This window comes from Nerophis ophidion, linkage group LG02, assembly GCF_033978795.1.
Source record: "Nerophis ophidion isolate RoL-2023_Sa linkage group LG02, RoL_Noph_v1.0, whole genome shotgun sequence".
NCBI classification, from domain to species: Eukaryota; Metazoa; Chordata; class Actinopteri; order Syngnathiformes; family Syngnathidae; genus Nerophis; species Nerophis ophidion.
The window spans coordinates 35767814-35795239 of record NC_084612.1 but is presented as its reverse complement, the minus strand read 5'-3'; the positions used below and the strand labels follow the sequence as shown (position 1 = coordinate 35795239).

At 36.5% G+C, this 27426-nt stretch overlaps 1 protein-coding gene across 2 annotated transcripts in view; it reads left to right on the top strand.

Annotated features, from left to right (window-relative positions):
* Nucleotides 1-622: 622 nt before the first annotated feature.
* The window catches only part of LOC133540126 (polycystin-1-like protein 2), a 58254-nt gene continuing 31450 nt past the window's right edge, over nucleotides 623-27426 (top strand). The window contains exons 1-16 of one of the 2 annotated variants that reach the window (XM_061882645.1): nucleotides 623-1031; nucleotides 1958-2116; nucleotides 2190-2378; nucleotides 5894-5998; nucleotides 6300-6447; nucleotides 12910-13142; nucleotides 13221-13631; nucleotides 13703-13815; nucleotides 15168-15303; nucleotides 15566-15764; nucleotides 18029-18140; nucleotides 18213-18354; nucleotides 18494-18694; nucleotides 19934-20076; nucleotides 24270-24449; nucleotides 24518-24655. In XM_061882645.1, the coding sequence (XP_061738629.1) occupies nucleotides 725-1031; nucleotides 1958-2116; nucleotides 2190-2378; nucleotides 5894-5998; nucleotides 6300-6447; nucleotides 12910-13142; nucleotides 13221-13631; nucleotides 13703-13815; nucleotides 15168-15303; nucleotides 15566-15764; nucleotides 18029-18140; nucleotides 18213-18354; nucleotides 18494-18694; nucleotides 19934-20076; nucleotides 24270-24449; nucleotides 24518-24655 (2916 nt within the window). In that variant the 5' untranslated portion in view covers nucleotides 623-724. The remainder of the gene's footprint in view (nucleotides 1032-1957; nucleotides 2117-2189; nucleotides 2379-5893; nucleotides 5999-6299; nucleotides 6448-12909; nucleotides 13143-13220; nucleotides 13632-13702; nucleotides 13816-15167; nucleotides 15304-15565; nucleotides 15765-18028; nucleotides 18141-18212; nucleotides 18355-18493; nucleotides 18695-19933; nucleotides 20077-24269; nucleotides 24450-24517; nucleotides 24656-27426) is intronic. The other variant, XM_061882654.1, reaches the window with a different exon arrangement.

Below are 27426 nucleotides of genomic sequence, written 5' to 3'. Positions count from 1 at the left end.
GCAACACTAAATTAGCCCTAGTTTGTGAATCCATCCATCCATTTTCTACCGCTTATTCCCTTTTGGGGTCGCGGGAGCGCTCTAGTGTGTGAATGTGAGTGTGAATGTTGTCTGTGTTGGCCTTGCGATGAGGTGGCGACTTGTCCAGGGTGTACACCGCTTTCTGCCAAAATGCAGCTGAGATAGACTCCGGCACCCCCCGCGACTTTGAAAGGGACAAGCGGTAGAAAATGGATGGATGGATAATTTATTATTTTATTAAGCAATCTGTTTGATTGTTGCTTTACATGTGAAACATTGACATTGTCTTCTGAGTTTGACAGTTTGATCATATTAACCATTTAGAGCAAGTCAAATGTAATGTTTACCTATCAGGCTTGGCAACAAAAGATCCTCCAGAAGACAAATAAATGTCATGTCTTGTGGGAGGTGAAATCGACTTTTTATAACAGCACAGGCTGACAAGTGTATCTCTCTCTGCAGGTTGTGGAGCCATTAGTGACTATTGACAGTTGGCTTTTGTCGCCTTTCAGGACAGCCCTCTGCTTTTGTTTGTTGACGAGAGTTATATGCGCAATACAAAAGGTAAGCAGCCATCAAGTAAACCAGTCAGACATGACCCTAAAGAGCTGGCCTTTTGTCAAGGCCATTGACGTCATTGTGCTTTAAAGTAATTTTGTTACCAAACTGAGTGCAAGCAGTGTGCAGGTGCACAGCGGCAGAGATGGACCACTCTGTCTTGACTTTATTTGTTCTCCTCCTCAGCTGTACTTGTTTTGCTGTAGAGGAACCAGACACGGTCTTCTGCCCAAAACCCCAGGAACACTTTGATGGCTCCTGCTATGAGTTTGTTGGTCTGCAGCGTTCCTTCCTTAGTGCCCAAAGTTGGTGCGAGCGAGGAGGAGGACACATAGCCTTCATCTTGAACAGCGAGACGCAGCAGTTCCTTCAGAAGCACTTAAATTCGGAGAAGGACTGGTGGCTTGGATTGGCACCTGCTGCTCCAAATCTCACTCTGGATGCCAATGAGGGTGAGAGCCATATTAAATTCAACATTCATTTTATAGATTTTTATGACACCTTTTGACTTGTTTATTGTGTTAGCTGCACTGCAAAGAGCAGAGTAAAAACAAGAAATGTCAATAAAGTGCAATAATGGTTTAAGTTTATTTCCAACATGCATAGTTACAACATGATACATCACAATTTCCAGCTTCTCTTTTCAACATGGAGAAGGAAGAAGCAGAGCTTACTTAATCATACCCTTTTTTTATTTAATAGCAATTACAAATATATTTACTCAATGTTCTCAATTTGTACACAACTTACTCCATAAATAATATACATAGCAAATTAAGTTGTAATTTACATAGGGATATGAATAAGATTATTACATTTTCAATACATTCAACATGTTTATCATGATTCTTCTTCTTTGTACTTTGTATACACATGGAGATTGAACAGTTTCTTAAATCGAAAAATAATAGAAATAGTAGAGCCAGCAGTTATTGTAGTAATATGGGTCAACAATACAAAACAGCACTGGTGATATCAGGTTAATATAAAAATGTGTGACCTATTTTAATAGTACAACTTTATTTTGATAAACCAAAGTCAAAATCGCTGCCTGTTGTTGTCATTATCGCTTTGAACAAGTTCAACGTCGTAAGGATCTTGTTGATGTTTACTTGGGTCATACTTTTGTGAAAGATTAGGCATAATGACAGATATTTCTCATTTATAATGTATTTTAATGGGCTTGCTGTCAATTTCCTTGATTTACTACCACCTATTTATTGCCCTAAATAGAACACAAGTCATTAGCAATAACATGATCTACATCTGTATCATCATTCTGTTGTCAATAACTGCAAATAAATACTTTTCATAGCATTGATCATCTATCTCAATTAAGATAACGAATTTGTTTTTTTTTTGCTCTCATCCATCCTAGTTTCTCTGGCATGGCTGGATGGCTCAGATGTCAGCTACGATAACTGGGAGAAAATACCTGATCCACAAGCAACCTGTGGACATATCCTGAAACAGTCAGGCTTCCAGTGGGAAGCATCAGACAACTGTAGCCAAGAACTTAACTTTGTCTGCCAGTTTGGTATACAAACACAAATACAACTAACTAAGTGTTTGTTATATCCAGTTATAAATGTTGTTTTGTTTATTCGCAGATTCCGGGAGATCTATTGCATGTGAAGGCCAGAATGTCACATTGCAGTGCGGCTCCGGTCAAGTCTTAGAGATAGTTGACAGCTTCTATGGTCGAAAAACAATTCACTACTGTCGGACCAAACTCACTACCCCAGTCTTAACTCCTCAGGAGCAGTGCAGCTGGATAGATGTTATGGCTTCTGTAAAGGGTATTTATTTGGACATAAATGTACAATATTTACACAAATTTACTTTTCATTGTCAAAGCAACAGCATGAAATTGGTTACTTCTAAGACCACAGTCCACGTGAAGTGACAATAGGATATGTGCATTTGATTTTCAACATGGTCAAAAAATAAAGCCAAGCTAAAGGACAGACTTCCACCATGGCTGAATGCTAAACATGCCCACCTGACTGGTTTGTTTGAAAAATCATAACATGCAAGGTGAAGCTCAATCTACTTAGTCTGTTGGTGACTCCCCCACTTGGTCATAATTAGAAGTGCTGCAACAATTAATCGATAAGAAAAAAAAGCTTTATATTCTATTTTGTTGCTTTTTTGAATAATTTAATTAGTATTAATAATAAAAAAATATCTTACTTAGACCGCATGGTGTGCCCAGAACTTTAAATACCCAGACATAGTTTCTTCATAGATGCTGCAAAAGAGTGCACAGGAGGGCGGTGGTGTGTGGTTGCTATGACCTGTGTGCCGGCGAAGTATTGAGTTTTTGAAAAATATATTATTAATGCGCACATGTTAAAAGCATAATTATTAGGTTAGGATCATAGTAAGCAGAAAAACAGTTGTTTATTTTAGCCATTTTCTCTAAAATACATATTAAGGGTATAAATTGTGTTTTGTCTGATTACTCAATTGATCAAACTAATTAATCAATAGATTATTAAATTACTAAAATAATAACTGCAGCTCAAATAATTTCTGCTGTCAAACAACTTTTTGAAATCAGATTAATTACAATTCAAAAGTTTGATTAATTGTGGTAAACTATTTGCTTGGATAATTTTGTCAGGTTCTGTCGGTCGCAGTGCAGGAAAACATGACTTTAATGTGAAAAAGGAAATAGTGTAACTGGTTAGTGCAGATGCAGGGAAAACAGGAACTAGGAAACAGGCAACAGGAAACAATCATCGAGCCCTGACTGGAGGGTGAGGCAGGCATAAATAGCACCCTGATTGGCAACTGGAACCAGGTGTGCCAGGCTGCCAATCATGGACAGGTGAGGGTAACCAGCTCTCAGGGAGACATAAAATAAGAGCGCTGGCAGGAAATAAACAAACACACAGAAAAATCCAAACATAACCAAACTTGTCAGTAACAATTCTGACAAATTTAAATGAATGTCATGCACAAACAGTGTTTTTCGTTTTTTCTTGAATGTACGCCATTTATCTGCTTAAAATTTAGGAAAGGTTTTTGGGAGTATTTTGAAGTGAATTTTGCCAGCACGCACACCATTTGACTCGCTCATCTTTGAACTGGCGTTATCTATCCGGGCTCCAATACTCTGGAATTCCCTACCAGTAACAGAGATGCTACCTCAGTAGAAGTATTTACGTCCCTTCTTAAAACTCATTTGTATACTCTAAATAGACCCCTTCTTTGACCAGTTGATCGGCCATCTCTCTTTTCTGCCTTCCCCCTCTCCTGCGCGGAGAGGTTATCAGGTGACCACAGATCAGTTTCTACGGAGGAAGCGCTATAAGACCACTCCTCTTTGTATCGGTTGGTGATGTCTCTGCGCTGCCAACTTGTTTACATGTAAGAGTGCTGGCCTCCCTATGGACTGGACTCTCATGTTGTTAACAGTATCCATTTGGTATCCATTGCAGCTATCAATTGTTTAGGTAATCGATAAATCTATTGATTAGCTTGTTCAATTAATAGGGTAGTCTATTGATTAGTTTGTTTGAATAATCAAGTAATCAGATAAATTAAACTTTTTAGTCTCAATTCGTATTTGTTAGGACTGTGACTTAGATTTGTATTGCTTCTTCGATGCAGAGAATATTTGGGACGAGCCAGGCGTGAACGTGAGTACATATTTATTGATTAATAAACAAACAGACAAACAAAAGGCAAACAAATGGCGTGCTCGAGGGCGGAAAACTTGGCTATAAAACAAAATACTAGCACAACGGCAGTTTAACTATAAACATGAACAAAAACTTGCACTGTGGCAGAACTATGAACAACTAAAACAAAACACTAACTGTCACCAAAACAAGGGGCATGAATAGCAAGGTGCGTGGCAGGTGATCGAGGGCATGAAGGAGGTGCAGCATAGGTAGGAGCGTGGTCATGAGGGTTCAATACAAAGTCCGGTACAGTAGGTAAAGTTTCCAGGCCGAGGAACAGAAAACAAATGGCTTAAATACTAGCTGTGATAATTGGAAACAGGTGTGAGAGCTGAGGATCGGGGCGTGACTAGGATACCAGGTGGAAATGAATGGGTAACTATGGAAACAAACAAAACCAGGAAGTGCAAAACGGGAAACAAGATTTCAAAAAACAAAACATAACATGATTCACAGGCATGACAGTATTTCAGGAAAGATAGTTAAAAAAGAGGAACAATATCCGACTTGCCATTACCTTCTTTATTTTTTTCCTAATAAATGATCATCAACACTGAAATTGCACTTTTATCATTTGTGCATTATTAAAAGTGAAAAAACTAAATCTCTGTTGTTCGCCGCCACACAGATGTGAAGTGAATTATATAACGCTTTTTCTCTAGTGACTCAAAGCACTTTACATAGTGAAACCCAATATCTAATTTGTACATTTAAACCAGTGTGGGTGGCACTGGGAGCCAGTGGGTAAAGTGTCTTGCCCAAGGACACAACAGCAGTGACTAGGATGGCGGAAGCGGGGATTGAACCTGCAACCCTCAAGTTGCTGGCACAGCCGCTCTACCAACCAAGCTATACCGCCAGCCACAGATCACTGTAGCCACACACCACCGCTCTCATTTGCGTTCTATTGTAGCAGCCGTGGGGAAAATATGTCAGTGCATTCAGAGTTAAGGGCACCCCTCATTAAATGATTAATCAAACCAACATAATAAATAGAAGCAGTTTTTTCTAATTAGTTTAATTGAATAATTGTTGCAGCCTGAGTATGCATTGACCTGATCCCTGACTATACAACAACCCACGCTGCCTTTCTGGTATTCATCAGCGGTTAAGGTGAAGGAGCACGTGCGGTCAAAATAAATTAGGTGATTAATCTCCGCATATGCATGATTAATGCAATATTTTATTGTTGTTTTTTGCATGCGCTAATGTGTTAAGTTGCCACTCTATCCCCATACTTGGAATTTTGCTTCCTAGTACCGAGTGAGAGGGAAATCGTATCTTAATTCATATGTCTTTCATTGTTTGAAAAATTAACAATAAAGAACCTTTGAAGTCATAATCAAGTAGACACAAGTAGTAAGACCAAAAAGATATTTCATTTCTTTAAACTCAACCTTTTTTTTGGACCCTTGCCCAAATGGAAATTGATCGTGTGGTTTTTGCATATTTTTGCTAAATAGTTTGACCAAAGCACACTAACAAAACAATCCTTGCTTGCTTTGAACATAGTGACATAGTGGTTAGCATATGTATAGCACAGTAAGAATTCATAAATATTCTTTAGGAAATATTTCAGAAATTAGCAGATCACCTTTTACTTGAACTTTATGTCATTGCAGCCAGTTGCCATGGTCTGCAAGCGTGCCAAGCTAATGGAAAGCCTTACAGTGAACCCTGTCCTCTCTTGGGAAGTTACTTGTCTGTGGAATACCGCTGCAAAGATGGTGAGATACACCAAACTCACCTCCTCCTTCATACCTCACACATCACCATTTCGATTAGCCTTTATAATGTCATTACAGTACAGCCTGATGGCACTTGTCTGACTTTTCTTTTTTTCATTCATCTAATGACTAGCCCGACTAGTGTAATTATCATCTTTCACATTCTCTCCTACTACTTGGATTCTGCATGTTAGGAATTAAATCCTGCCAATACACAACACACCATAAAATGGCAAAATGCCAGAGTTTGGAAATTCAGTTGCAACTATAGTTATACTTGATAAATGTGATTCCCTCACAGGACTCCACCTGCTGATAAGTAAACTGGCGGCGGTGTTTGATAATGTCACTGTTACTGTCAAGTGGCTGCTGAATCCCTATGAGGGAAACCTTACATGTGCTCTGAATGCTGGAGATGGACATACAATTGATCCCTATAGCCCAGAAGAGTAAGCAACAATTTGTATTATTGCATGAATGTTGGATCAGTGGCGTTAAACAGGTTTTAAGGACAGTAGAGCTTTAGCCCCATGAAGATGCACAGGATGTGAATTAACAAAGACTAAAAAAGTATTTCTTATTTCAGTAGTATTATTTTAGTCTTTCTTTTTAATACAGCAACAAACAAAAGTGAAGTGAGCGGAAACAGATGGTTACAAGATGATTATGTGGTTATTTATTTAATGTCATACTCCAACCATATCAAATTTGTCATCACTTTTTTGTTAAAAAAATATATATATTTAGGGGGGCGTAATGGGGACCTGTGATGATTTTAATCTGCATAGGTCTTGATCAGTGATTCTCCAACTGTGATACACATGTGATACACATACTACTAGGGCTTTCAGTTATTTAGTGCGCGAGGAATACACACATATGTATATATATATATATATATATATATATATATATATATATATATATATATATATATATATATATATATATATATACATATATATATATATATATACAAACCCCGTTTACATTTGAGTTGGGAAATTGGGTTAGATGTAAATATAAACGGAATACAATGATTTGCAAATCATTTTCAACCCATATTCAGTTGAATATGCTACAAAGACAACATATTTGATGTTAAAACTGATAAACATTTTTTTTGTTGCAAATAATCATTAACTTTAGAATTTGATGCCAGCAACACGTGACAAAGAAGTTGGGAAAGGTGGAAATAAATACTGATAAAGTTGAGGAATGCTCATCAAACACTTATTTGGAACATCCCACAGGTGTGCAGGCTAATTGGGAACAGGTGAGTGCCATGATTGGGTATAAAAGCAGCTTCCAGGAAATGCTAAGTAATTCACAAACAAGGATGGGGCGAGGGTCACAAATTTGTAAGCAAATTGTCAAACAGTTTTAGAACAACATATCTCAACGAGCTATTGCAAGGAATTTAAGGATTTTACCATCTACAGTCCATAAAATCATCAAAAGGTTCAGAGAATCTGGAGAAATCACTGCACGTAAGCGATGATATTACGGACTTTTGATCCCTCAGGCCGTACTGCATCAAAAACCGACATCAGTGTGTAAAGGATATCACCACATGGACTCAGAAACATTTCCTAAAACCACTGTCAGTAACTACAGTTGGTCGCTACATCTGTAAGCGCAAGTAAAACTCTACTATGCAAAGCGAAAGCTATTTATCAACAACACCCAGGAACGCTGCCGGCTTCGCTTGGCCCGAGCTCATCTAAGATGGACTGATGCAAAGTGGAAAAGTGTTCTGTGGTCTGACGAGTCCACATTTCAAATTATATTTGGAAACTGTGGACGTGGTGTCCTGCGGAACAAAGAGGAAAATAACCATCCGGATTGTTATAGGCGCAAAGTTCAAAAGCCAACATCTGTTATGGTATGGTTGTGTCTTACTGCCCAAGGCATGGGTAACTTACACATCTGTGAAGGCACCATTAATGCTGAATGGTGCATACAAGTTTTGGAGCAACATATGTTGCCATCCAAGCAACGTTAAAATGGACGCCCCTGCTTATTTCAGCAAGACAATGTCAAGCCATGTGTTACAAAAGCGTGGCTTTGTAGTAAAAGAGTGCGGGTACTTTCCTGGCCCACCTGCAGTCCAGACATGTCTCTCATCAAAAATGTGTGGCGCATTACGAAGCGTAAGATACGACAACAAGACCCAGGATTGTCGAACAACTTAAGCTGTACATCAAACAACAATGGTAAAGAACTCCACTTTCAAAGCTTCAACAATTAATTTCCTCAGTTCCCAAACGTTTATTAAGTGTTTTTAAAAGAAAAGGTGATGTAACACATTGGTGAACATGTCATTTCTCAACTACTTTGGCACTTGTTGCAGCCATGAAATTTTAAGTTAATTATTATTTGCAAAAAAAAAAAAAAAGTTTATTTGTTTGAACATCAAATATCTTGTCTTTGTAGTGCATTCAATATGGGTTGAAAATGATATGCAAATCATTGTATTCCGTTTATATTTACATTTAACACAATTTCCCAACTCATATGGAAACGGGGTTTGTATATATATATATATACACAGTCCGTCTCCCAGCCCAATTGTTTTAACCCAATGCGGCCCCCGAGGCAAAAAGTTTGGCTACACCTGGTCTAGATAATATTTATTGGATATGTTTTCGTGGAAATTTTACGTACATTTTACGTAAATTGTGCTCCACAGTCACATTAATATTGTTATTTCTAAGTATTTCTGCAAGATGTTAGTTTGTGGAAGCGTTCCCAGGTTGCAAATCAAACACTAAAACACCCTCTACGAAAGTATGATAATTTATCTTATGAAAATGTCGACCGTTAAATATATATCTTGTAAACAAAGTGTATTGCTATTTTTCCCAGATATGGTTGAAAATTAGGTCAATAAACAATACAGAGTCACCCAGTCACAACATTAGGGACATCTGCAAACTCCCAGATCGATACAAAGCTGCATAGAAAACTTGTGTTTTTAACAATAAATAAAAAAATAATACTTTAACATACCTTCAAACTAAGTTAGGCTTAATACAGAGATCACCCCCCTCTGGCTGAAGCTTCACTTAATGTATGTCCAAATAAGTACGCATGCGCACCTCGCTGTGATGAACATAGCCAGACGGCAAAACTCCACCGGCAGAGGCATCCAAAATTGCGTGCAAGTTCACATTCAGAGGCATCAAACTTATGATTTGTTGCTTTGACATTGTTGGACACAAATATTCAACATTGCAACAACATTTGTAAGTCAGAAAAGGTGAAAATCATCATGGGTCCCCTTTTCGTATGTAAGTACGTTCACCTCGATGTGATGTCACAATGAAGCCGGATTGCAAAACTCCACAGTCAGAGGTAGCTAAAACAGCGCAAAATCACGCCCAAAAGTTAATTCAGCTAAAAAAATGGTTTGATATTAAGTTATCATTAAATTATAAGAAAACTCAATTTATGGTGTTTAGTGGTGCAAGGACAAATTGTGAAGCAAAATTAAAATTAAATCAAGTGGGAATTGATAGATCAGGGCTCACCAACGCGGTTCCCGCGGGCACCAGGTAGCCCCTAAGGACCTGATGAGTAGCCCGCTGGCCTGTTCTAAAAATAGCTTAAATAGCAGCACTTACCAGTGAGCTGCCTCTATTTTTTAAATTTTATTTATTTACTAGCAAGCTGGTCTCGCTTTGCTCGACATTTTTAATTCCAAGAGAGACAAAACTCAAATAGAATTTGAAAATCCAAGAAAAGATTTTAAAGACTTGGTCTCCACTTGTTTAAATAAATTAATTTATTTTTTTACTTTGCTTCTTATAACTTTCAGAAAGACAATTTTAGAGAAAAAAAATACAACCTTAAAAATGATTTTAGGATTTTTAAACACATATACCTTTTTACCTTTTAAATTCTTTCCTCTTCTTTCCTGACAATTTAAATCAACGTTCAAGTATTTTTTTATAATTGTAAAGAATAATAAATACATTTCAATTTAATTCTTCAATTTAGCTTCTGTTTTTTTGACGAAGAATATTTGTGAAATATTTCTTCAAACTTATTATGATTAAAATTTAAAAAAATATATTTTGGCAAATCTAGAAAATCTGTAGAATCAAATTTGAATCTTAATTCAAAGTCTTTTGAATTTCTTTTACAATTTTTGTTCTGGAAAATCTAGAAGAAATAATGATTTGTCTTTGTTAGAAACATAGCTTGGTCCAATTTGTTGTATATTCTAACAAAGTGCAGATTGGATTTTAACCTATTTAAAACATGTCATCAAAATTCTAAAATTAATCTTAATCAGGAAAAATTACTAATGATGTTCCATGAATTCTTTTTTTTATTTTTTCAAAAAGATTCGAATTAGCTAGTTTTTCTATTCATTTTTTTCGGTTGAATTTTGAATTTTAAAGAGTCGAAATTGAAGATAAAATGTTTCAAAATTTAATTTCATTTTTTTCCTGTTTTCTCCTTTTTTAAACCCTTCAATTAAGTGTTTTTTTCCCCCCATCATTTATTCTCTACAAAAAACCTTCCGTAAAAGGAAAAAAAATGTACGACGGAATGACAGACAGAAATACCCATTTTTTTATATATATAGATTTATTTATTACAGGTAAATTGAGCAAATTGGCTATTTCTGGCAATTTATTTAAGTGTGTATCAAACTGGTAGCCCTTCGCATTAATCAGTTCCCAAGATGTAGCTCTTGGTTTCAAAAAAGTTGGTGACCCCTGTGATAGAGTATATGAAACTAAATTCTTAGGAATAATAATTGATCATAAACTATTTTGGAAACCGCAAATTGAATAAAAAAAGGGAAACATATCCAAATCAATTGCTATTCTTTATAAAGTAAGACACATGCTGAATAAGAAATGCCTGCATGTGTTGTATTATTCTTTTATTTTTCCATATTTAATGTATTGTGTTGAAATTTGGGGAAATGTTTATAAAACAAACATTGACCCAATAATAAAACTTCAAAAAGGGGTCATTAGAATAACACACAAAGTGTGCTACTATGAACATACCAATCCATTATTTATAAGTTCAAATGTATTAAAATTTTCAGACATTGTGTTTTTAAAAACAATGGAAATTATGTTTCGAGTAAAGAACAATAGCCTTCCAGCTTGTATTCTTAGGTTAATTCATTTAAGAGGAGAACACTATAATTTACGGGGGACATTGATTTTTGAAATAGGCAAAGCGACAACGAATATAAAATACAAATGTATTACAGTTTTAGGAGTTAAATGGTGGAACAAGCTCAGTGATGAGCTGAAGACATGCACTTCTTTGGTAAGGTTTAAGAAAACCTTGAAAGGTGAAATAATTGAAAATTATAAAATATAGTAACAATTACTTTCATCCCATTGATTTTTTTTTAACGTTGATGTTCCTGGCAATCAAATTTTCAGTGAAGGTGTGGGATAGGCAAATATTAGCTTTGGCTTCAGCTATTCCTTTTTCGGTCATTCTTTTTCTTTTCTTTTGTGTGTGTATGTGTATGATTGTTTATGTATAACCTGTACTGTAAAACTGATCACACAAAATGGTTGAATGGTTGATTGATTATATGACCGAAATAAACTTATTTCATTCATTCATTCAAAAGCACTAAACTTATGATTTGATGCTTTGACGTTTTTTTTAAACCAAAATCCAACATTGTAACAACATTTACAGATCATAAAAGGAAAACATTATCATAGATCCTCTTGAAAATTAGAATAGGTAGCCCTAGTATAGGCCAATCTATTGAAGACATAGCATTGGCATCTATGTTAGCATAGGTACTCTAGTACAGTGGTTCTCAACCCTTTTTTCAGTGATGTACCCCCTGTGAACATTTTTTTTATTTCAAGTACCCCCTAATCATAGCAAAGCATTTTTGGTTGAAAAAGAGAGATAAAGAAGAAAAATACAGCACTATGTCATCAGTTTCTGATTTATTAAATTGTATAACAGTGCAAAATATTGGTCATTTGTAGTGGTCCTTCTTGAACTATTTGGAAAAAATATATATAAAAAAAACTAAAAACTTGTTGAAAAATAAACAAGTGATTCAATTACAATTAACTATTTCTCACATAGAAGTAATCATCAACTTAAAGAGCCATCTTTGGGGATTGTAATAGAGATCCATTTGGATTCATGAACTTAATTCCAAACATTTCTTCAGAAAAAAATAACTCTTTAACATCAATATTTATGGAACATGTCCACAAAAAATCTAGCTGTCAACACCGAATATTGCATTGTTGCATTTCTTTTAACAGTTTATGAAATTAAATTCATATTTTGTTAAAATATTACTCAATAAATATATTTATAAAGGATTTTTGAATTGTTGCTACTTTTAGAATATTTAAAAAAAAATCTCACGTACCCCTTGGCATACTTTCAAGTACCTCCAGGGGTGCGTGTACCCTCATTTGAGAACCGGTGCTCCAGTAAGTAGTCAACCAATGTATCAATAACTTTACAGATAATTTCCAGCTTTCACTTACTTTGTTAGCGAGGTATTATTTTCTAAAATACTTCTAAATTCATACAAATACATCTTAAAGGCTGTATCAAAAACATGTCTTAACAAAGTTAAAATGTTTAAATTATTTGCCAATTTTAAAGACGGTCTTAGGTTGTGGTTGTTGTTTACACAGTTACAAGTTGTATTGATTACCAGCACACTGTTGACTAATATTCGGACTAGAACCAAAAATAAAGTGCAGTTCTACACTACTGCAACTGTGCACAGTCACAAACATATACTATATAGTAAAATCAAAACAGTATATTATTATTTTTTGCACAGGCAGAATTGCTGTATTTTGAGACTGTCTTGTAGAGGAGTAACAAGTGCAGTATAGATAGTGGCCACTTAGAATTCACTTTAAACTTTCTTATAGGACTGAAAGCACAGTAATGCACATGTTCAAAAAACCTGGACTTTTTGTGGTCACGGTGGAGTGTTCCACCAGTGATTGGCATGTGACGGCTAAAAAGTCCATAACAGTTCAGGAGCCTGTGGGTCAGTTTGGTGACATCAAGTGCTATAGCACCAACACGTCAGAAGGTGGCACTAACTGCACTTTGTTCTATGGCGGAGGGCCTGTTGAAGTCCAGGTCACAGTAGAGGCAGGTGAGTGTGGTTTAAAATGCAGATCACACTCTCATTATATAACCATGTGATCAAGTTGTTTTGTTTTGTTCTAAATAGGTACAAATGTTACCTATGTGCTTCAATATAAGGACATTTTACTTGCAAACTCATCGGCTGACCAAGGGATCACGGCGCACAACATTACGCTGAATGCAAATACAGTGGAAAAGCTGGGGCCTGGCTGTAACAACCTCACTTTGACCGCCTCCAACAATGTCACAACCCAGACGGTGTCCACCGAGTTTCAGCTGTGTCTACTGGAGACGGTGGAGGGTCTGCAAGCCTCAGTGATAGCAGAGGACGGCCAGTGTCCCGATTCCACTGATCTCAATATTAGTGTCTCACTGGAGCGAGGAGCCCCTGTGCGACTTCTCTTCACGCTGACTGCGGGCAATGACAGTCACTCTGAGACTAGAGAGATGCTCAATGGAAGCTCACAAACGTATACCTTTGGTAGCCCAGTGAAAGGTACTGTACTTGCAAGTTGATGGCATTCAGAAACATACACAACAACCCTAAATACCAACTTTTGGTTACAGAATTGTTCGGTTTAAATGTGCAAGCTGTGAACGCCTTCTCAGCCTCTGATTTTAATGTGAGCCTGGATAGAATATTCCTGGCTTGCAAGAACTACTCAGACGCTGGAAACCAGGTATGCAATGTACAACATTCGTAATGAGTAATACCTCAATTCAGGAGCTTAGTTGGATTTTGTGTTGGAGCTCTTAACTCAAAACACTTGTATCTCAAAACAACGCTGCCCATTGAAATAGAATTAAAACAATTGAATCGGGGCTTGGCCCTCCCAAAACACCATCATTTTGACATTTAACATTCCTTTTAAAAAGAAAGAGAAAGCTTTAGATGAGGTGAATTATATTTATATAGTGCTTTTCTTAAGTGACTCAAAGCACTTTACATTGTGAAACCCAATATCTAAGTTACATTTTTAAACCAGTGTGGGTGGGACTGGGAGCAGGTGGAAAAAGTGTCTTGCCCAAAGACACAACGGCACTGACTAGGATGGTGGAAACGAGGATCGAACTTGCAACCCTGAAATTGCTGGCACGGCCGCTCTACCAACTGAGCTATACCACCCGGATGATAAATGTTGTATAAACAATCTATAAAATATAATGTACTACAAGCAACTACAGTATTTTATGAGATAACATAATCATAATGTACAACATTTACCTTGGGGTGGACTTCTATTGTATCTCCTTAAGGCTGCTTCTCTGTCAAACACACCATCAGTAGCTTCTTCATCTTTTCATGGATAGATATCTGCTGTATAGATATTTTTTATCATTCTTGTCTGGCTTTTTTGACTCATTGTGCTTCAGTATGGCACAGGCAAGCAGTGCTTTGTTTCAACTGCTTCACAAAGTTAGCTAGCCACATCCTAGGTCATGCTTTACATGATTTCTTTCTTTAATTCAATGAATATCATCCACTTCTTCTTCTTTGCACTGTCCTTCTCATTTGCTTTCTTGGTTCCAAGAGTTCGAAAAACAAATATATGTCCATCATTACCTATAAAGCAAATGCTTGTGAGTAAGACTAAATGTTGTTGTTGGATCTTACAGGGTTCACTGTGATGTTTGTATCTCAAATTTGTTTCGCTACTTAAAGCATAAAAAATAGTTGAGAGACAGTTTTTATCTCAAAACACTATCAAGTCTTGGCACTCTCATGTTGAAGTATAAATAGTAACACAATCACATGCACAATCAATTGAAAACCAAAACAAGAGTTGTAACGCAAGTGTTTTTATTGAGTCTTGAATATGGTTTTAAGGGAGATGTGTATAATATTAGAAAACATTATGTAGTGCAAACGAAAACCCACAAATTGAACATATTTCAATTCTCCGACAGTGTCAGTCTGAACTGTTTATTATTATGTTTTTAAACAATTTTTGTGCTCGGTATTATCATGAGTTCACTATAAAATTCGACATGTAAACGTTTCCTTAACCAAACACTGTATTTTCATGTGTAGAATGTTGGTGACTCTTACAACTTGAGAGTCAACACATCTGTCGACTCCGTGGCCGACTACACCAACGACGTCACTCTCACGGTTCATGGAGATGCATCATTGCCCAGCAAAGGAATTAAATACAAGTGGAATTGTAGTAAGTGCAATTGCTTCATCGTTCTGGTTGAGTTTAGTAACAAATACACTTTTTCATCGTATCTCAAATCACTGGAGGGATGGTAATCAAGCCACACTACACATTATAGGTTTTAAACATTTAATTCTCATTAGTTACAGTTGTTCAGTCCTTTCTTTGGTAATAAAAACACACTTAAAATTTGTGACTAGAAGTTGATAGTTTCCAGAAATTGTGTGTACTCCAATTCATTTTTGTCACACTTGTCTTTCCATTCCCGCAGGAGGGGATTGCAAATGTAGAAACCAAACAAATGATGAAACTCATGTGATTGACAAACAATGCCTTCCGAATCCATTCGAGATGGCTGTGTACACTGTGACTGTGAAAAAAACAGCCTGGTTTAGGAAATGGGTCAAACTGGCCTCCGCTTCAAAGTGCATCACTGTTGTTCCAAAAGAATTCCAAAATGTCACCATCAGGTAAAAAGTTGCTATGTAGAACTACATTACTCATAGGGATGGGACAAAATTGTCCGATTTATCAATTGTAAATATTTTGAATTGATAAGATTGTAGAGGCTCTGAGCTCTTGTTTTGCATGCTAATGTTGTACTGAGCATGCTCATCAGGGAGTCTCCGGTGTGGAGGTAAAACATTCTAAACATGTGTAGTATAAGATCTGTTGCACAAATAAATACATAATAAATAATTTGAATAAATATGTAAATGACTAAAACTTGATTTTTCAAAATGAACATAATTTAAAATCCTGTAAGTGTTGGATTATGAGTGCAATTGTAGCTCATATTTACATAGTTGGTGAGTGTTAACAAATTTGAGATGGCTCTTTGAAGGGAATCGGATATTGAGGAGCTGTTCCTTTCAAAGAGCCAAAGAGTTTTTTTTCCACCTGTTTTATAAATCAAGGAAGCAATCAATAATAGCACTTACAAGATAGTATGTGGAGCAGAGTCATTTAAATGTAAATAAGTATTACTCTATTGGAGATAATTGTTCAGAAATATTTTCTAGAAATGTATTTTGTTGTGTTTTCATTGTGAACAGTTCATAAAATTCTGCTATATTTTTAGACACTGACTTAACATTATAAAAAACTTTATTGCACAAGAACATTTTAATGATGCAGAAAAAATACACAAATAATGAGTAAGAATAAAATGCATGAATGGATATACAAAACCCAAAACCAATGAAATTGGCACGTTGTCTAAATCGTAAATAAAAACAGAATAAAATGATTTGCGAATCCTTTTCAACTAATACGCAATTGAATACACTGCAAATAGAATATATTTGATGTTCAAACTGAGAAACGTATTTTTTTTGCAAACAATCATTAACTTAAAATTTAACGGCAGCAACACATTGCAAAAAAGTTGGCGGGGGCATTTTTACCACAGTGTTACAGCCTTTCCTTTTAACAACACTCAGTAAACATTTGGGAACTGAGGAGACATATGTATATATATATCTATATATATATATATAGATATATATCTATATATATATATAGATATATATCTATATATCTATATATATAGATATGTATAGATATATATATATATATATATAGATATATATATATCTATCTATATATCTATATATATAGATAGATATCGATATATATCTATATATATATATATATATATATCTATATATATATCTATATATATATATATATCTATATATATATATCTATATATATCTATAGATATATATATATATCTCAAGATATATCTATATAGATATATATATATATACATACAAACACACACTTATATACATACATATATACAGTGTGTGTGTGTGTGTGTGTGTGTATGTGTGCATGTGTGTATATATGTTAGGGCTGTCTAATGAGATTAATCAGTTTGGATTAATCATTATTAATCACGTGATCACTTCCTTGCATAATTAGAATTTGCTTATAGGGAAATTGCACTTTTTGGGGGGAATTTTGCCTATCGTTCACAATCATTATGAGAGAAAAGAGGATCGTTTTTTTTCTTCCTTTTGCAGTCTAAAATAAAAAATGGCTTGTTCTTGGTGGCTAGCAATGCAGCCAATGGGAGCAATCAACTCTCCCTCCAAAAAACTTTAAAATGCATTCAAAAACCGTCAACAATACTTAATTCAGGTTCCGTAACCTGTATTATTTTTCTGTCGTCGTAACACATCGGCGTCCTTTGGTATTAGTCGTAAAATCTAACTCCGGCAAGAGATACGCTAGCTTCTAAGTCAGCATGAAATGGGTTTAAATTCATTATGCACAACAATGTGATAGGACACCAATCTGTACTGACTAAAAAACATCCATCCATTTTCTACTGCTTGTCCCTTTTGAGGTGGCGGGGAGTGCTGGAGCCTATCTCAGCTGCATTCGGGCGGAAGTCGCATGGCCAAAATAGATAAACAGACAACATTCACACTCAAAAATCAATCAATTAAAATGTATTTATACAGCTCTTAATCACAAGTGCCTAAAAGGACTTCACAAACCACAACAACATCTTCAGATCTAAACCCACATCCGCAAGAAGAATCTCAACCCAATGGGAACAATGAGAAAGCTTGGGAGGGACCACAGATGTGGGGAACTCAACCTCCAACCGCCCTCTACCCCCAAAACAATTTCTCAGTCATTATTTGTAATTGTGTATTTGACAATGAACACTGTTGACAATAATATTTTGCTATTTGGTGACTTTCCTTTATGATCACAGCTGTGATAACTGCATTTCAATTAATGTGCGCCAAACTGTAAAGTTGAAACTGAACTGTGAGAAGCCATGCCCAGATGTGGATTGGTACCTAGAGGATCCAAAGCCATTAAAGGTCAGGCACTTTTCCAAATGTGTTAGATGGCTCTGTTGAATGAATCCAGTAAGTTATTTTCTCTTATACAAGGGTGAAAATAAAACCTGCTATTCGCAAGAAGGAAGAAAGCCACTTATAAAGGAGCAGGAAGGCAAAACTACATTTCTTGTGAAAAGTCACCAGCTGACATATTCAAGGGATAATTTGCTTAACATCACTGTTATTGCTCAAGGTGGGTTTTCATACATATCTTTTTAGGTTTTGGGGTGCAGTAGATATCATTAATACACAAGAGGTGACCACAAGCACAAGGTGTTACAGGATGAAAGCAACTCTGGACGTGAGACTTTTTTGTGTCTTTGTTCAACCAGGAACATCGGACTTAGGTTATGCCAGGTACACACTGCCAATACCAGATCCAGAGCCAACAACTCAAGCCCCTGCTGACCCTCAGCCCCCAACTTGTAGCATCTCTCCGCCATCAGGGACTGTGCTTGATGCGTTTGATATCACCTGCCAAGCAGGTTCCTTCTGTCCTTCAGGCTGTCTTTATTGCTTCAAGACAGACACGGGTGAGAACATGCAATACATTATTAATTTCACGTGTGTTGGGGGTCTATGGTGATTTTGGTATTTTCTGACTTATGAATGTTGTTACAATGTTGGACATTGTTAAACAACACCAAAGTGCCAAAAGCATAAGCATAGGAATTTAGTTGTGGATGCCTCTGAACGTTTTGTTTTGGAGTCTGAGTACGTTGCGACATCACAGTGAGGTGGACATACTTATTTGGACATTACGTAAAGCCATCAGCCAAAGGTGAAAGAGTTCTGTATGAGGCCAGCTGAGTTTGAGGGAATACAAGAAGGTAGGATACATTTTTATTTTCCTTTAATCTTGGCATGGCATAATAACACAGATGTCTGACATGCAGTTAGGCTATATATTTAAACAGTGTACATTTTCAAATGATAAATTATATTACTTTTGAAGAGGAGCAGGGTTTCATTTGCAATCGGGGAATTTCTCCACAAACTTAAATCTTGCAGACTGACTAAAAAAAAAAGCAGCTCCCCTTCGACAATCACTTTGCAAAAGTGAGTTTACAAAGAAAGAAGTATAGGAAAAGGAGTTTAATCAAGCAAATCATGTAAAGAAAATCACTTAATTGTTTCAGACTGTATAATTACACTGCAAAAACTGAAATCTAAGTAAGATTAAATATCTCAAATAAGGGGTACTTTTGCTTATTTTGTGTTTGATAAGATCATTCTTCTCACTAAGCAGATTTTATGTTAGTGTGTTTTACTTGTTTAGGTCGTAGATGATCTCAGTAAGATATTACAGCTTGTTGCTGAGATTTTATGACCTACAGTATATTGAGTAAAACATGCTTGAAACTAGAATATCAACTGTTGCAAAGCTGTGTCATCAACACTCACAAGTATTAAACTACTTTTTTTAAAGTAATTATGTCTTACTTCAAGCATGAAAAAAAAATTGTTTAAGAATATTTTTTAACATATTGAGCAAAAAGGTCTCATTTGTTTTTTACCAAGAAAAGTGCACTTGTTATTAGTGAGAATATACTTTTTTTAGGGTATTTTTGGGTTCATTGAGTTTAGCTAATTTTACTTGTTTTGGAAAGTCTTGACCAGACAATTTTTCTTGTTCTATAGGCAGATAATTTTGCTCAGTTAAAATAAAATACCCCTCATTTTTTTTTCTTGTTTTTGAACACTGACTTTTTGCAGTGTAGCTGTATACAAATGAATAAACAACTAACTTAACCATCAAATTTGTCTTGAAGGCAAACATCTGCGCTGCAGTAATATTGAAGGTGTGAAATCTATCTTATTGCCCATCGGAGACGAGAAGAACAATTACGATCTGTCCCTTGTGGTGACTGTGAAAAATGAAGATAAGGAAGTAACCACGACTGTCCACGCTCAGGTTTGTCAATCAGCTCGTAAACTTGGTCAAGCATGGTCATATTTTGATCCCGCTTAACCAAATTACATTAAGATACATCATCTCACAAAAAAACATGTCAAAAAAGGAATAGGAAAAAGAATAACTTTGAAATTATAAAGCTAGATACTAGAAAGGCATATCTTTATGAGATGGCAAATGTAAAAGTTCAGTATCACTTTCTTAGCAGATATATTTCTCTCATTGAGCTCACTTTCCTCACATTTACCTCATTTTCATTACATATAATTTAAACTGAATGTTGACTGTAAATGATACATTTTCGGTTTAAATGATAAATGGGTGCATATCGGCATGCGCCGTATCCAAACCTCTGACCAAATGATGACTTCACACTCAGTACGATCTTGTTTTTACCATTTAGCTCACAATTAGAACATAATCGATTCAATGCGAGCAATGTAATGTTCATACATATATGTGACACAATCATGAGATAACAGTGCAGCAAAATTATGAAATCGGTGTATTCATGCAGACTGCATGCCTTATTGTAGGAATCAATTTCATTAATTGTCAAACGCGGAAGTTAAATAATCAACTGTTAAAGCTTTTTATTTTCAAATATGTTTAGAGCTGTAACATTCTTAACAATATGCAACTTTCAGTGATGGGGAGTAACAAGCTACATGTAGCTATGCTATAGTTTCCAGTAGCTTGACGGTAGCTTTGCTGCTTTTTTAATGAGAAGCTTTCCCTGTAGCTTAGCTACTTTTAGACACATGTCGCGAGGTAGCATACATTAAAGCTACAAGCTCCAAAGAGAGAAAATGGACTGTGAATCCAGGCCGAAGGAATATGGAGAAAATGAGAACATCCATACATAAATAATATTGGATAAATGAAAACATCCATACATAGAAAGAAAATCCATGATGATTGGTTGGTGTTCGTATGAGTCACAATTGGCTAAGGTTAGGGCGATACGTTACGGACTGGCCAATAAGAGGCTAGATAAGGCGGGTCATCGAAACCAGGGAGCAAAATCATAACAGTCACGCACTCATGTCCCATGACGACAAGGGAAGCAGAGAGAGAGGGACGCGTCAAGCTGACGACTCCAAAAAAAAAACACACACTTGAAAATAAGTGAGGAGTTCTCTCCCGCAGAGTAGATTTTTCCTTTAGTGATGAAGATGACATGCAGAAAACCCACAATAATGCGTGTCTTTGGCCAAATTTAGACAAATGCGGTAAGAGAAAACAGTGCCCAAAACCTCAGATTTTGGTTGTTTGAACCAAATAATAACATAAATTGCTCTCTTTATCTAAGACGTCCAACACAAATTTAGGAACACACATTAAGATGAGTTGAGGTCATGAAAATTTTTACTGCACAAAAAAACAAAAATTACATGTTGTTTTTTTGTCAAAATATAGATGCTATTGTTGTTATTTTATTGTAGGTAGAGAACATTCTTAACATTATGAGGGTGGGCCAAAGAAAAGGCAAACTAAATAAACACATACAGTGGGGTGCGGTGACCCCTATAGGTAGTTGTAGGGTGTCCCCAGCCAAATGATAGATATATTTATTAGTAATGAACCGTTATTAGGTCCATTTATACACTGTCAGTTACATTAACATTGATATTATACATGTGGGCCCTTAGATAGTAATGCTGTTAAATATAGCTATAGCTATCATGTAGCAATCTTGTCATGTAGCTTGCTACAGTTTTCCGGGGATACCTTCTCCTGCAGCTTAGCTACATTTAATCGAGAGTAACTTGTAGCTTAGCTTGCTACATTTTCTATGTGGCTTGCACATCACTGGCAACTTTATTGTCATTATGTCATTATTCATCTTTCATGATTCCTTATTCCACAGTAAGAAAGAAGTAGGAGGTTTGTGCACTTATAAGCCGAGATGTGGGTGTGGCTTTGCTGCTCAGAGGTGTCGGATTGGTGGAATATTGAGGATCTATAAGTAAACATCTTTATACTTGGCAAGAGATTTAGCACTCACATTTAGATAAAGATTTAGATTTGGATTAATGATTTAGATTTGGATCTAAAATTTAGATTTAAAATTAACATCTGGGATTGGATTTGATACTGAGCACTCACATTTGGATTTAAGAGTTACATTTAAGATTTAGATTTAGATTTAACATTTAGGTTTAGATTTAACATCTAGATTTGAATTTAAGATCCATCCATCCATCCATTTCCTACCGCTTGTCCCTTTTTTGGGGAGGCAGGGGGTCGCTAAAGCCTATCTCAGCTGCATTCAGTCGGAAGGCGGGTTACATCCTGGACAAGTCGCCACCTCATTGCAGGGCCAACACAGATGGACAGACAACATTCACACTCACATTCACACACTAGGGCCAATTTAGTGTTGCCAATCAACCTATCCCCAGGTGCATGTCTTTGGAGGTGGGAGGAAGCCGGAGTACCCGGAGGGAACCCATGTAGTCACAGAGAGAACATGCAAACTCCACACAGAAAGATCCCGAGCCCGGGATTGAACCCCGGACTACTCAGGACCTTCGTATTGTGAGGCAGATGCACTAACCCCTCTTCCAAATGTATATTCATATTTAAAATTAATATTTAGATTTAATATTTAGGTTGTGGAGGTGTACGATTAATGAGGCAGGAGCCCTTGTATGCCGCATGACATTTGCTTGCTGGCACGCCCCACAGGAGGCTGCCCAACCCCTTTCGTAAGCCAGGCCAGACAAATTTGGTCCCCACCGGTTTAGTAGAGGCTTGAACACCAGGGTGTGAGAGGCAATGGATGATGTCAAAAGTGGAATCCCTAGCCTGGTCGCCCGCCATGGTGGCATGAACCAGCCAGTGTTCAGGAAAAACAGTAAGCAACACAATTGTCCTTCCCTGCCATGAGCTGAATGTCTGTGGTATACTCCGATATGGCAGAAAGTTGACATTGCTGTCAACCAGACCACAGCTCAGAGGTCTTGCCCATGGCGAACATGAGTGGCTTATGGTTCACAAAGGCTGTGAATTTCCAGCCCACCAACAAGAACCTGAAGTAACGACAGGCGAGGAAAAGTCCAAACAACCCCCTATCAGATGTATAGTACTGGCTTTCGTTATCCCGAAACTTTCTGCCAAAAAGGCCAGTGGCTACCAAACGCCCCCTCCCCAGTACTTACACGCCGGTCCCAATGCATAGTCAGATGCATCCATTGTAAGGGCAATATTGGCAGTCTGTGATGGATGCGCTAGTCGAGCAGTGCGAGCCAAAGCATTTGTAGTTTACAGCTGCTACATCGCATGGTAGTAAACGCCTCTCTAGTAATTGACGGCGTGTAGACCAGGAAGCTGATTGTTGTAATATGATATATATTCTAATAATAATGTATATATAATATGTATATGTATTTATATATATATTCTGGAAACTTGGCAAGCAAATTTTGATACGGGTCGTCAGCGGCAGGTGCCCTTGCCACGCAAGGAGCTTAAGATTTAGGTTTAGATTCAACATTTAGATATAACATTTATAATCAGCATTTAGTTGAAACAAAAAAATGTATGAAAATAAGGAAAAAGTGAGAAAAGTGTTTAATGTGAGAACATTGAAAATTATACCTGCTAGGAAAGTGTGACATATGGCACCCCATATATCTTGCCTCACTCGCAATTTAACCATGCAACAAACAATGAATACTACATAACTTATTTGGCTTTTGCTCTAATTGTTCCAAGATAGGGCTGCAGCTATCCATTATTTTAGTAATTGATTATTAAACTATCAATTAGTTTGTTGAAATAATCAAATAATCAGATAAAATACACTTTGTAGTTATAAGAAAATAGTGGAAAGAAACAGCATTTTTTCCGTTTGTCATAACCTCCATTCTTTTGTTATAATACATGCACATTATCAACATTGAAATTGCACTTTTAACATGTGTGCATTTATTAAAATAAAAAAATGAAAAACTCCACACAGCTTACAGCACCCACACACCACTGCTCTAATGTGCGCTCTATTGTGGAGGCCTTGTGGAAACTATGTCCGCATATTTAAATGTCCCGGCACTCCACTTGGTCTGGATTTGAAACTCATTAAACGACTAATAAAATCAACAGAATATACATCAAAGCTTTTTGACTTAACAATGTAATTGATTATTTGTTGCAGCCCCATTCAAAAATAATGGTTATCTTTCCTACAGGTACGGAAAAGCAACACCAGTGCTTCTGTGGATGCTCTCCAGTCAGTGCTAGATGATTCAGTCTCCCACCTGGAGGAGCAGGGACTTCTCTCTGGTGAGGCCTTCGGACAAATCGTCACCTCAGTTGTCAATGTGCTTAACACAGAGACTGATGACGATCAGAAGGACGCAAGGACGAAGGTGGGTCAATTCTTTTTCCTTTAACCCTGAGCCCTGGAATATCAAGCAATCATTATTTTGTCTTTTAGCTTCGAGAGCAGATGCTGAGCAAAATGACCACAGTGTTGCAAGATTCCCCCACCAACACCAGTCAGGGTGTGCAAGTGACAGCCATGGCCGTAGTCGGACTCACGCAGCGCTCAGACGAGCTCAGTACCTCTGCCCAGGTATTCCGGCTTCTATTTATAAACTTTGTTTTTGAAAGGGAACTGCACTTTTTTTGTAATCCTAATGTAAGATAAGAACACACATCTTTCCCCTTTCAGTGCGTCCTTAATATAGTAAGAGGCAGTCAACAATGTAGGTGATAGGTATACAACCTATTCCGCCCATAAACCATCCTAAAACCTCCAACACCGTTTTATATACATGCTGTAGGTATGGTTGTACAGTACAGGGCGTCGCCAGACAGATTTCACTGGGGCACGTGCCCCACTGTTGATCTGCAGTGCCCCAGTAAAAATTTCACCAATAAAAAAAAACGCTTCAGAGTTTTAAGTCTACATAACATGGACAACAGCGCACATACTACTTAGTATGGTAGTTGATTGCTACTGTATTCACTCCACGTAACAATGAGCACATGGCTAATTAATATGGTAATTTATTCACGTGTGGATCGAGACTTCAGTTGAGAGAGAGAGAGAGAGAGAGAGAGAGAGAGAGACAGAGGATGAGAATCACTGCGTGAGGTAGGTAACGTTAGCCAACAACAATTTGTTAATTACATTATTTTGATTTTGATTTGACTCAAACTGTAACTCCTAGATGGATTTAAGAAAATTATTCGCCCGCAGCAGGGAAGAAGTAGCAAGGAATGAGAGATGTAAGTGAAGTCCTAGCTAGCTAGGCGACATCATTGTCTTAAGTTGATGTTAAGTTAGCTAACTTTATTTCTTGTATCAAGACAAACATATTCATTTGCTGTACGAGCTGTCGGGGGAATTTCCAATGAACATGAAACATAATGTTGGTTATTCTCTGCTGGTTCTGCATCAATGATGATTTGGAGTAAGCATGTGTGGGTTGAGTGCTTCTCAAATGGTTTATCTTCAGGAAGAAAAACATTTTTCCATATCATCAAGTCGTGAGCCAAATTTTTAAATCATTCAAGTTGATTTCACAGAAAAATAGCACAGTAGACTTGTCTTGTTAATCGGTGTGACTTTGACTAAATAATCTTGTTTTGTCACTAGAAAAACGGCTACAGCTAAAGCATCTGGTTTTGTTTCCAGAAAAAATAGTAACATTTCTGTATTTGTTTTCAGAAAGATGGCTGAAAATATCGGGTTTTGTAGCCCCATTTAGATTTAAAAAAAAATATTTTTCCATGTCTGTCCTGAGTCCTCCTCCAACTTGTTAGTCGGTTTGCCTTTTGCTAAAATACTCACTAATAGTCACTAGAAAAATGGCTAAAAATATCTGGTTTTGTTGCCAGAATTTGATTTTTTTCTCCCTAAACTTTTTTTTTTTCATGCACACATTTGACTGCAACTCACTGAGAATGACACACAATCCACTTTTATGTCACGACCCAGCAGTTGGGAACCACTGGTCAACTGTATAACAGTTACTGTAATATTTCCATGTCTGTCCAGAGTGGACCACTTTGCAAAGATGAAAACGAGACGTTACAGTTTACTTCTTAGAAAATGATTCCCTGAACAGACACACAACAGTTGTTCATTTATTCCACTACTCTGGCTTTATTGTTTTGTGTATATTTTATAGTTTTGTGTATCTGAAATAGGATTAGCCACAGTGCCATAAATGGAAATTAAATAATATAAAATAACCCAGAGATGTAGGGGTGCTTTATTTTTTGTTTTACTTTTGTAGATGTGAAATTTGCGGATGATTACTGCAATAAATATTTCAAAAATATTAATTGCTCTTCCTTTTTGCTTTTACCAGTAGCAGTTTAGAAGTCTGGAGTAAAAAAGTGCACAAGTAGGTCAAATGCATTAGTTAATTTCAGGTGGTTAATCAAAGATCCATATAACATAATCTGATATGATTTCATAGTTTAAAGCACTATTTATGTATTTTTTATAGTAAATAAGTGCTAAAAATGTTTTTGCTTGAGCGCTTTGCACGCTCACATGAATAATTTGTGCCCCAGGTGTGCCCCAGTACAGTATTAGGTCTAGTACAGTAATGTAGCCCCTGGTACAGTAATGTAGTAAAATGAATATTTATGATAACATGTAATATCTGAAAATATTTGCTCTCACTGGGTGCCGACTGATTGAGATTTGTATCTTCCTTGAGAAGCTAATCCTCGCTCCTCTTATTGAAACATGCTTACTACAGCAATGTTGCTGTGGTCTTATGCTGCTTTCCATTTGTTGACAGCCAAGTTAGTTAGTTAGTCTCAGTTTCTGTTTATTTCAAACATGTATACAATACAATTACAATGTAATGCAACACATTTTTCCAGTTGTTTCATTACTGCACGTCCAAAAAGAAATAGGAGGAAGCAGAGCTTATTTAATCGTACCCCATTTCTTTGTTCTCTATTTGTAACAGAACAGTGAATGAATAAATAAGTAAATGAATGAATATACCATAGGTAAATAAACAAATATTGAATACATAAATACATATTATACATATAAACATATACTTAATAATTAATGTTGAGAGGCATATTGTATCAAGTTGGTATAATCAAGGTTTTTCTATAAAAGCCTGAACAGTAAAACTGTTTGTACCTGACAAGTTTCGGATACCTTGCCTCTGCAGCCTTCATCACGACTTGTCACAACAACATCATGTGACCTGAGACGAAGGCTGCAGATGCAAGGTAGCCAAAATTTGTCAGGTACAAATAATTTTACTGTTCAGGATTTTATCGAAAAGACTTGTTTGTAGAGATGTATTATCAGTATGCCAAATTAACCTCTTCACTATAGTATCTAGTTGGTAATGTATGGAT